This window comes from Macadamia integrifolia, chromosome 7 (genome assembly GCF_013358625.1).
Source record: "Macadamia integrifolia cultivar HAES 741 chromosome 7, SCU_Mint_v3, whole genome shotgun sequence".
In the NCBI taxonomy this organism is placed as follows: domain Eukaryota; kingdom Viridiplantae; phylum Streptophyta; class Magnoliopsida; order Proteales; family Proteaceae; genus Macadamia; species Macadamia integrifolia.
In genome coordinates, this window is record NC_056563.1 from 32605972 (window position 1) to 32618424 (window position 12453).

At 39.4% G+C, this 12453-nt stretch overlaps 1 protein-coding gene across 1 annotated transcript in view; it reads right to left on the bottom strand.

The window, feature by feature from the left end:
- Positions 1–5521: 5521 nt before the first annotated feature.
- LOC122084928 (pumilio homolog 12-like) overlaps positions 5522–12453 on the bottom strand; it is a 21110-nt gene continuing 14178 nt past the window's right edge. The window contains exons 6-7 of the mRNA XM_042653345.1: positions 6587–6655; positions 5522–5674 (exon numbers count right to left, since the gene is read on the bottom strand). Coding sequence (XP_042509279.1) covers positions 5522–5674; positions 6587–6655 — 222 coding nt within the window. The remainder of the gene's footprint in view (positions 5675–6586; positions 6656–12453) is intronic.

Genomic DNA, 12453 nt, shown 5'->3' on the forward strand with positions numbered 1-12453 from the left:
TTTTTTTTTTTTCTTGCATAGTAACCCACTAGGAGCTAAGCCATTTCATTATAGTCTGCCCAACACTGAAGGGTATGGCTCAAATATCCATTCATTACCTACATTAATGTTACATGAACAGATGCAAAAGGTGGAATCCAATATTTGTCAGGTAATCAGGACTTGTAAAGCTAAAACATGGATTCAGTAACATGTAAAATACCAATTATAATGGTTAAAACCAGGATGTAAAGGAGTCGGTAACATGTGTACAAAATCACCAATACACCTTGAAAAAGGCCTAAACAAAAGCAAAGGATTTATATTTGCCACCTTGAAACTACCAATATTGCATGCATAATCCAATCCGAGAATGTTATCCATCAATAAGAGGCCAATGTAACACTGATAGAAACAAATGAAATAGTCACATAGAAAATTGAGATGATTCCTGTTTCCATCCCAACCTCGTGCAATAGTAAATTGACATGATTCCTGTTTCCATCCCAACCTCATGCAATAGTAAAATGTTCAAATCTGATACTAGAATCAATAGTGCATGGCACCTATGGCACCATGCACAGAACTAAAATATTGAAGTCCGCAGTTACTACTTCATGGTGGACACAAATGAATGCGAAATGAAAAATTTAAACAAAAAGACCATTAACAGAGTAATAAGCAAGCAGTGCACACCCTTGTGGGACCGAGAAAGGCCCCAGGAAGGGATTTGCAACTGAACTACCAGTGGCTCCTTCTGTTCAAAGGCCACATACTTCGTAAATATTGAGATTTTTTTTGTTGTGGGGGAGGGGGATGGCGGATGGGGAAGGGTCTGCACTTGGACATGATAGGTCCATCAAATTTTGACGGTGCAAATCGATTGATGGATCTGCTGGTGGTGGGATTGCTTAATAGATAGATAGATAGATAGATAGAAGGGCAGAAATTCGGATGTGATGACCTGCAAGCAAGGTGAAGCAGCGAAAAGGGGAGAAAAAGAAGATCCCAAAAATGAGGAAGAAAGGAGAAACCAAGGGGAAGAGAGAAGGGAGGCGGGGAGGCGGACCACACAGCCTTATTCAAAACAACAGATTCTATACCATTTCAAAATCACATACCGTGGGGAGATTGGTTACATATTTATTAGGAAATAAATAAAATCTCCTAGATTAACTCAACTACTAACACGTTCCTGAACTAAATCAAAGACTAATAACTTAAAGCATAAAATATAAGATAAATCACTATCCAAAGCAACAACACGGGACCCACTAAAACAAGATAATAATTGTGTACCCCTTAATCTCCACTTTTAGGCTTTGTAATTCAGCCCATTATAGTAAATAAACTAAAATGAATGCCCCACTCAATCCAATACTAAATCCTGGCCCAAATTTGAACCAGGCGTGCATAGTTGAAGGATATCTAGAATCAGAAGATAGTGACAAAGGAATTTGGTAAAGCCAACGGTATAACTCTAGCCTTGGTGTAGAAACTATTAAGTAAGAGAAGGGAAGTGAAGAAAACAATGGAACCAGATCCTCTCCAGTGCACCAGTGCGCCTCCAACGGCTGGGGGTGCATGCCCAAGTGCACCGGAGAGGATTCAGGTCCGAAAACAACCCTGGGAAGAGAAAGAGAGTGATTAACTATATGAAGCCAGCAGTTTGGTGATATGGATTGGCAGGCTTTGAACTGAGTTCCCTGGTCTGAATACTAAATACTTTGATTCATTTAGGAATATGGCCTCTTCAAAGAATGTGCAGGAACTGGACAAGAAAAGGCTAGAACATTTGTACGGTGGAGACAACTAAATGCAAAATTTTAGCCTAATGAAAAGAATCACTTTGATAAACCACAACTTTGGATTCATCTCAACAGAGGTATAATATTTCCACGATCATGGTATCACAGATTGTAACCTGATTTATATGGTTAGAGATATCAATCTTATCACTTTGCATTCTACCATTAGGGTAAACATGGGTTGGTGAAATTGGTTAAGAATCGACCTATGGACAGGACCACCACAACATCCCCATATCCAAAAAGGAAAAAAGAAAAAAGGGAGGCAAGCATACTAATTTGATTAATCTTACACTACAGAAACTTGAAGAACATACACATTCCTGCTTAAATGTTAAATGACCCCTATGTTTGGGACTCTTTGGGACCTAAATCTGGTCTAGACTTGGTAATTTAAAGGCTAGAAAGCAAGTGAAAACAAGGACAACATATATACTTAATCAATTTCACAAACATTGGTCTGCCACGCCACCCAAAGGGCCATCATCATGAAAGAACTGCATAAACAGTATGAGAAATACTCCAGAAACATTTTGGAAGGGAGAACTGATAAAGAAAATACAAGTACCTTACTGTAGGGAAATTCCCAAAAGAGCCATCAAATGGATTAGTTGCACAAATATCACTCTTAGACATCAAAAACTTCAGAAACATAAACTAATTAAAATGTAAGTATTTATTATTAAGAAATAAATGATTAAAAAAAAAAATTATAACCTCCCATCAACTTCCCCCTCAAGAAGAGGGTGTGAAAAAGGGGTAAATCTAAAACTCTGACTGTTGGGAAGCTCCTCATTCACAATCAATGTCAGCACATCATCAAAATCATGATCATCTATACTGCAGTTTATAAAAGGTAAAATTAATATAAAACTGAACACAAACAACGCAACTTTACAAAAGAGATTTACACTTACTTCTGTAGTGCTCCAAGTTGAACCTTCCTCATCTTTATCTACAAAAGTAAACAGCGGAATCAATAAGGGAGATGGTTAGACATTTGGCATTGGCATTGTGGTAATGGTTGCATTGGCAAGTGGTATGGTGTGTGGCATTGTTGTCATTGTTGCCAAAATGGCCTGTGCAATGCTTTCGGATGATTTTGGATGTGTTCGGAGACATAGCGTATTCGTACGCTTGAGTCAAGTCGTGTCGTGGTGGTAGATGTCATGGATGGTGATGCAAGCATCAGATGCAATTACATGATGCATGGTATGGTCATATACGCATGGGTATATATGGTGATGCAAGAATGTTGGTGGTATGATGGTAGATGCTATTATGCATAGGGATGTATGAGAGGTCATGGGTGCATGTATATGTTAATGGTTGCATGTATGTTGATTCATGTGGATGCATGGAAGCAAAGATGCGCTTAATAATGACGCCATATCGCATAGAGAAATAAAACGCAGTTAGCCTTGGCAGGCATATCACAAATCCATCAAATGAGCAATGCGAAAGGAAGAGATATGTCCGCCACAGTCAGAAAATCTGAATTTAAATGGAACGCGCGGCACTTACTCTAGGCAGTTCAGCTTTCAATTTCCAGAATGAATCAACAGTAAGATTGCAAACATGGATAAAATAAAAAACAGCAGAGCTTAGCATATTCAGTTTCAAGAACATAGCAGATTTTAACATCACAAATCCATCAAAGGAGCAATGCAAAAAGGAGGAGGTACGTCTGCTACAGTTGGAAAATCTGAATTTAAATGGAACGCACAGCACTTACTCTAGACAGTTCAGGCAATTTCAAGAATGAATCAACAGTAAGATTGCAGAATAACCAAAGATAAAGAAAACCAACAGAGCTTAGCATATTCAGCTTCGAGAACATAGCAGGCTTTAACACGTTAAAAAAAAGGTTTCGGACATCAGTTTACAAGTGGTTCCATTAGGAGAAGAAGGATCTATGGTTTCCTTCTAAAGATCGGACAGTTGCCAATCTATTTCCATTTCTCTTTCCCTTGTTTATTTTTATTTTTCTTTGAAGAAAAGGGAACCAGAACCTCGATCCAAAACTCAGGTTTCAATTTCAAGAATACATGAATAACAAAAGATAAAGAAAACCAACAGAGCTTAGCATATTCAGCTTCAAGAACATAGCAGGCTTTAACACCTTAAAAAAAAGGTTTCGGACATCAGTATAGCAGGCTTTAACACCTTACAAAAAAGGTTTCGGACATCAGTTTCGAAGTATTTCCAGGTTCTATTAGGAGAAGAAGGATCTATGGTTTCCTTCTAAAGATCGGACAGTCGCCAACCTATTTTCATTTTTCTTTCTTTAATTTCTCTTTCCCTTTCTTATTTATTTTTATTTTTCTTTGAAGGAAAGAGAACCAGAACCTGGATCTGAAGCTCAGATGGACAAGACAAAAGAAGGCGCCGGCATTCCGAACATTCGCAGATGCGAACGAGCGCTGTCGACTAAAAATGCAGCTAAAAATGCAGAAATTAGGTTGGGCGAATCGTCCTGTAGGAACACGGCTGCCTCTTTGTAAAGAAAGAAATAAAATAAAATGGATCGATCGAAAAGAAACGGAAAAAGAAGAAAAAGAGATTGCATCACCATTGAATCAAAGCAATATTCGGATAAAAGAAATTCTAGGGTGTTCGAAAGGGAATACCTGAACGTAGGCGATGAGCGAACGCTGAACCAGAGCAGGATCGGCGTCTCAAGACTTCGATCGGAGCCTTCAAGAAGTCCGGCCTCGCGAATACCAGAGGAGTAGAATCCTTCCTGTCTTTCTCTCAAATCTTCTCTAGTAGCAGGCCTCGATCGACGATCGCCGGAAAGAAACGCTCAGAAGCGGACCTCCCCTTCAGATCGGATTCTGCTTTGAGAATCCAGCGCCCTTTCTCAAAATCGCTCTTCAACTCATCGTCTCCCCTTTTTCTCTCTTCTGTCTTCTCTCCAAACAAAAGAAAAAAAAAACCTCCCACTTCTCTGTCTTCTTTCCCCAAAGACATAAACTCCTCTTCTCTGAAAACCTCTTTCCATTTTATATCCTTCTCCTCCTTTCCTATAATGCTCAAGAACGAAGAAAGAAAAAAAACCCTTACTCCCCTCTCTCTTCTTCCTTCTCTCACCGTTTTCCTCCCACTTGCCACGATCGGAACTTCAGTCCCTCCGCCGTAACCGTTTCGAGCATCCCTTCTCGAAGGTGCGTTGCCAACTCAGCCGAGCGGTTCTCACTGGCCCCCCTTTCCAATTTTTTTTTCTCAAAGTAGGGTAATGGGCGCGCCAAAAATTTGGCGTCTACACCTTCTTTACACCTTCTTTAGTAACTTCTCCCCCATGTACGGATAAAAATCGTCTTAAATTCCCATATCATACAATTCCATACAATATCTCTCGTAGAAGTCGATACGTGGATAATTTGAAATAGATAGTTCAGATGCTTTATTGATTGAAGCTCCATCAAAATCGATTTGAGGCAAACGAATCGATCCATCCAACGAATCAAATCGGACCGTTTCAAGTTTCATCTCTCCAACTCCGAAACCTCTTCTTCTACTTCTTCTTCCTCAACCTCCTCAGTTTAGGGTTTTGTTTTTTGCTCTCTCTGCAATTTCAAGAATAGCGACACCAAGAGAAGAAAAAAAAAATCTAAAAATTCGAACCATGAGTGCAGCTCCGCATGCCTCACGAGACCAAAAGTCTTGGGAAGAAGCACAGAAATTTAAGCGCATATGAAACCAACCAGGGAGTTGAACAGATCCGATTTGATTCATTGGACAGATCTGTCCTCTGCAATTCCCATCTCATACAATTCTGTACAATACCCTCTGCAGAGGTCAACACATGGACAATTTGAAAGAGATGGCTCAGATGCTTTGTTGATTGAAGCTCCACCAAAACGATTAGATGCAAATGAACTGATCTGTCCAATGAATCAAACCGGACCAGTTCAACTCTCCCGTTGGAAGCCACTCGCACGACACCCTCTTTCTCACCCCTCTCTCTATCTCTCACACCTCCTCTCTCTCTGCTCATGAAGGGGAAACTTCCGCTAGATCACCCTTGTCTCCCTTCCGTTTAAACAGCCACAGAACAAGAGACGTTTCCAGTTTCATCTCTTCGACTTAGAAACCTATTCTTCTTCTTCTTCCTCTTCCTCCTCAGTTTAGGGTTTCATCTCTCTCTCTCTCTCTCTCTCTCTCTCTCTCTCTCTCTCTCTCTCTCTCTCTCTCTCTCTCTCTCTCTCTCTCTCTACAATTTTTGGTGCTCGGATCTTTGTCTGCTTCTCTTCTCTGGTTGTTATTATAAGGCAATTGGCTCTTCGGGTCATGAGGTATCCAACCTCTGTCTGGGGAAGCTAGCGTTGAGGTTGTATCGATCTCTACTGCTGTCGGCGAAGCTTTATCGGCATTGAAAAAGTCTGAAGAGAGCTATCTAAGCATTTGGAGGTGTAATCACTCATCTAATGAAAAACTAGATTTCGATGATTGTCAATGCGTTGGCAAGGTTTGCATGGTGGATGTTATTTGTTATCTCTATGAGGAAGAGAACCTCTCTTGTCCATCGTCTGCGCTTAAATTTCTGTGCTTCTTCCCAAACTTTTGGTCTTGTGAGGCATGCAGAGCCACACTCAAGGTTCAAATTTTGAGATTTTTTTTTTAGTCTCTTGGTGTTGCTATTCTTGAAATTGCACAGAGAGAAAAAACAAAACCCTAAACTACGGAGGAAGAGGAAGAAGAAGAAGAAGAAGCGGTTTCGGAGTCGGAGTCGGAGAGATGAAACTGGAAATGGTCCGATATGATCCGTTGGACGGATCGGTTCGCTTACCTCAAACCTGTTTTGGTGGAGCTTCAATCAACAAAGCATCTAAGCCGTCTATTTCAAATTGTCCACGTGTCGACCTCTGCAGGGGATATTATATAGAATTATATGAGATGGGAATTTCAGACGATTTTTATCCCCATGTACAGACAATACTACCCCTACAAAATTCTCTAACAACATTAGAGGTCTCATATTCTCATATTAACTAGTGGTCATTGTCCAATGCTTAAACTTGAGTAACGAAGAGCAACTCTGCACCCCACAACTGAATGGAATCGTCAGAGCATATAAACAAGGGCACAACCATTACTGATAAGATGTAAGGACCAAAAATGGATGGTCTGAAGAAATTAAAAGTCAAGAATCATCGGCTCACAGTCAAGTATGTAAAAGAAAATATAAAAGCACTAAATCTGATTATTCTCTCGGGCATTTCATCAAACAAGGAATGTTATGGACATAAAGAGTTAACCAATTTTACACATATCAGAAAAATTCGAAATCACTGCTTTAACCCATTCGTGGGTTGCTCAGACGGTTAGGGAGAATTGGGAATTGTGTGGATAGGTGCACGGTCTCAGGTTTGATTCTCCATCTGTGCATCTGCAATTTTAGTGGAGATCGTGACGCTGGCTATGCTAGTGTCCCCGATGATTAATCAAGGTGCGCGTAAGCTGGCCCAAACACCTTGGTGAAGACGTTCGTTCCTCACGAGAAGTCACAGCGTCCCTGGTTTGAATGTCTCACAAGAAGAGGAGAGTTTAGAAGAAAAGAGTTGCACTCGAGATTTTGGAGAGTTGGGCTTCGGGATACGATTTTTCCCCCTCGCTTTCTTTCAGGCTTTGTTTAGTTGCTAGGGGAATACAAATTTTTGATGTAAAGTGGAATTTTTTTCCCAGGGGAAATAAATTTTAGGTGTTTGATTGCAAGGCAAATATATTTTACATGTAAAAACAAATTCACTTATCCATTCAAATTTCCCTTCTTATTTTCTCACTTCCCCACCAAAATAGAAAAAATAAATAAATAAAACCCTACTCTCACGATCTCTCTCTCTCTCCTTGCTCGCGACTCTCATCGCCCTCATGGCAGACGATATCTCTGTCTCACCCTGTTTGCAACTCTCATCTTAGACAATATCTCTCTCTTCACTTAGAGCAACAAGCAACATATGTGCTTCAAATGAAGTTGAATTTCGAGGACGACAAAGGAGGAAGTTGTCAGCCATCTAAGAAGAATCCATAAGGAACCAACCACCATTACAGACGGCCTTGGAGAAACAACAAGTGGGTGCGCAAGCGCAAGCAAGAAACTCTCTCATTGGAAGTTTTGCTCCTCTGACCTGAAAGTTGCATTGCCACCCGCACTCATAACCAAAATTGCTTGTGTCATCTCGAATTTTATTCAGGTCACAATTCAAAAATTGAATTCAGATTCTCTGATCATATTAATATGGGCTGGGCTGGGCTGGGCTGGGTTTCTTTTGATATGAGGTTTTGAGGCGTTCTGCTTTCATCTATACCAATCTTTTTATGTTGTTTCCTTTTTATCCAAATTTCAATTAGTTACAAACCATAAAGAGAAAGGGTCGCATATACTTGGATTAGAAAAGTTGCAATTCTTACTTCCTATATATATATCGTTTTTGTTTTGGTGTGTGCTCTACACTTGTTTGACAATGGGTCTGTGTGGTAATTAGGATTACAAATGCAACCCACACAGACAACTCTAGAAAATGTAGAGCAAATTGACCATAGCCTAACACATTTACAATGTTGTTTTTATTAACAAGAAATTGAAGGTGGAAGAGACTAATATTGAGTTGAAAAACATAGTAGAATAAATGGGTTGGCCATTCACAGGTATGGATGGAACATCCTCCATACATGCACTGCAATTTTACACTGGTCGAACTGGACTTTCTCATAGAACATATGACAGCAAGGAGGCTGAGGAGTACTTAAAATGCTTCCCCACAATTGCTTAGAGAAGAAGTCAAGGGGTGAGACTCTCAATTTTTGAGTTTCAAAACCAAAAACTCCCCCCATCTTATTAAAGAGTTACCCAAAAAACTTTGGCCTAAACTAAAGAACAGATACTCAAATTAATCAGAATTGGTCAAAATTAGGAGCTTACACAGAAAACACAAACTCTCAACTCAAGGTAAAAAATTGGAAGAAACCCAGATGAAACAGAGACCCAGGTTAATCAGAATTGGTCAAAATTTATATATCAAGTTTTAAATGTAGGTTTGATATTTCCACTACTACTGGTAAGTATATAAAATAGCAACTAAGTACACGAGACTCCCTCTACTGTAGGGTATGTATGCAGCCTTACCCCTGTTACCGCCTAATAACAAGGGTTGTAAGATAGTTAAATACTACCACCCTTCACACTCCCGCCAAATAACAAGAATTGTAAATGGTTACAAATTTAGCAGCTTTGGTTGGATTGCAAGTTTTTTAAAATTTTACATCCAACCAAACAACTCCGGTAAACTAATTTCAATTCATTTATGTTGCAACCAAACAACTCAAAAGGGGAAAAAAATCCCTTCACTTCACTTCATTTCCCTTCCCTTTCCCATTTCCCTTGCAACCAAATGCAGCCTCAAGAAATAGAAAATAAAAAAGGTTATGTTTGGTTGCAAGGAGAATTAAAGGGAAGGGATATGAAATTTTCATACTTGAAAAAGAAATATATGTAATCCTTATCCCATGTGACTATATCATTACTTCAAATCATTCGATATTAATTTGGTTATAAAATTTCACTTTACTTTACATCTAAAACCCTTTGCTATAATATGTAAAATAAAAATTACATGTAAAATATATCATTATTAAATATGGTTAAGAAATTCAAGTAGTTTATATAATCACATTGAATCACATGGGGTAATGATTATAAACATTCAATTTTTAATTATAAAAATTTCACTTCCCTTTCCTATAAATTCCCCTTGCAAGCAAATGGAGCCGAAGAAAAGCATGTTTGTTTGTTTTGGTCCAGCAAGTCCAAGTTGCATTGGTCCATGTTTGTTTGTTTTGTGGGCTTTAATAGCCCAGCCCAATCATTACCAAGACCCTAGCTACTAGCCTAGGATGGGCTAATTAATTTAACAATTTGGTGAGGAATTTGTGTTAACATAAGATATGGTTCGCTCGTTAAGCTGTCTTAAATGTTATTTATCTAATTAATGAATGAATAAGCTGTTTCTTCTTTCACCAGAAAAAAAAAAGAATAAGCTGTTTCTTCGTGTCCTATTTGCTTGGGCTGGAGGTTAGTCAGCCATTTAAAAAGATAAAATATATATTTGGGTCAAAGCAAGTAACTCAGCATTGGATGCTTGTCTAGAACTTCATGTCTTATTTGTTTGGGCTGTTTGCTTTGGTCAGCCATTTTTCTTTTAACTCTTTGATCCATAGCAAATAAGATGCTTATCCTTAACAAAAGTATTCCCTTTGTTCTTACTCACACCAAAGGAGCTTAACAGGCAAGTCGCTGGATGGGCGCCAACAAGCAGACACTGAGTCCCACTGGGCGGCCATCCTAGCCGCATACACCTAATCATGTCAGATCGCCGAATGGGTAGTGAGCCCCCAAAGGCACATCAATCAAGTGATAGGCATGTAATATGCCACCCTCAGTGAGCGACTCAATCATCAACTCACTCGAACTGCTTGAGTATCGAACTCTATCTCTAGCGAGAAACTCTCAGAGGAACTCGTTGGGCTCAGCATGTGGGTCACAAGACACAAATTAGTCCTAGTCCGCAAATGACTGTCGAAGGAACCACAAATCCCCCCTTTACGAAAGGGCATCCTAGTCAGATCCCCAGGATCACGGCTAATATGCGAGGAGTTCCCATAATAGCAATATCCTCCATATTCACTTTCCTATTACAACTCGTGCAATATACAAACTCGTACATGCAATAGAGGCTACCAAAGTGGGACTCTCAACCGATGGCTACCACCTTTAGGTATAAAAGCATAGGAAAATCTCTTTCCAAATGACTGATCTATTTCTATTATTACTGGAACTCTCTGTTTGTGAATAATCTAACTTAGGCATCAGAAAGTCCCTTGCCAAATCAGCCCTGCATTCACTTTCTTGTGTCTACCCTCTTCTGTAGGATATGAAGATGGCCTAGGTGTAGTTTCCTAATGCAAGAGTAATAGTGGAAGACCATAAATGGGTAGTAACCGATTAGGCCCAGCCGAAACCGACCGATTGCACCCCTTGATCTGCATAACCTAGGGAAACTTTCGTGAGACTTAACCTCACAAGTTGGACTCTGGTGATGAGTTTGTCCAGCAGCATGCTTGTTTGATGAAGCCTGGGCTCGCTTCTTGGGGGTGAGATGGGCTTGGGCCTTCATTATGATATTCCAAACCAATCCTGGGCCCTCGTCAACGTTATGTTGCTCATCTACTGTCTCCCACTGAAGTCTTGGTGTCCCACTAACAAGGAAGAAGCAAAAGATATTGGGCATTTGGACTCGTTAGTCGTTTCTATCAAAATGTAAAAGCGAGTGGAAATTTCTGAACTGGCCATGCTCCTTTTTGGAAAATACAAACGCCTTTAAGGGGACGCGAGGACCGTACGCTCTTGTGGGCCTCCGGGCCTTGTGGGTCATTGCTCACTAGTCCATTATATTGACCATTTGGAACGCACCTTGTGGAGATTTACCCCCAAAAAATTTCAAATTTAGCATGTTAGGCTCCCTTTGGTGGTGGCAAGGGAAAATAAGGGAAGGGAAGTAAAATAATAATAATAATCACCCAACATAATTATATAAATTACTTAAGATTTTGATCATATTCAGCAATGTTACTTTTTAAATGTAATTTTTATATTTGGATGCAACGTAGAGTGGAATTTAATAATTAAACATAAAATTATTTGACAGTAGTGATATGTTCATATAAAATTAGTTTCGGATTACCATGTACTAAATTAATCAAATACTCCCTCCTCGTGTATGTCCGTGCACACCTATGACTACTATTGTACATATTTTCACGATTTTGGTTTTTCAAAACTCTAATTCATCACTTGTCACAACCTTTTATCGTGTGAGCAAGGGAGTTCACATCATTTCGACAAACTGTAACTCACGGAAACTTAGACCCACATAATTATACATAAATCAGTGCATTGTTTGTACAAATATCTTGTCATTGATAAATTATTAAAGGGCAATTTGTCTTGCTTTTACTTGTTCTTGGGTTCCACCGAGAGAGGGAGGGGGTGGGTATAAATATTATAGATGAGAGTGGGGGATTACACATACTCCACCTGCCAAGTCCCACAATGATTGAGAGATGAACTTCAATTGCTTGTTTTGTAAAAGAGAGTTTGAGATTGGTTTCATGTGGCCTGCCATCATTTTTTTTTTCTTTTTTTGGTGGGGGTGGGAGAGGGATACTAATTCCTGCACAAAAATCCCCATTTTTAGGCAGCTTCATTTCATTATCATCAGTATTACTAACAATTACTTCAATGATGAAAGTAATATCTGAAAGAAGCCATGCTGGAGTCCATCTGAAGACAATGGTTAAGAAGTTTGGTTTGAACACCCTAAGATAGAATGGCCCAATCAAATAATTTTACAAATCTTCCCAGGGCAAATGTTTCATTGTAGGAAATTTTTTACTTTCTCATTCTGAATTTTCAATTCACTGATTCAACCGTCAAATTGCTACTTGTCCAATGTACATTTGAGATTCTGAAATCCAGAATAATCAGCCACACGAGAAGGGTGGGGGAAGAGAATCCCAGATTCTACGAAGAGAATTTTCCTATTTTTACACTGGATTACTCTAGTTCAAAGTTCGCCCCTCCCCCCCTATTATTTCATTATTGTTT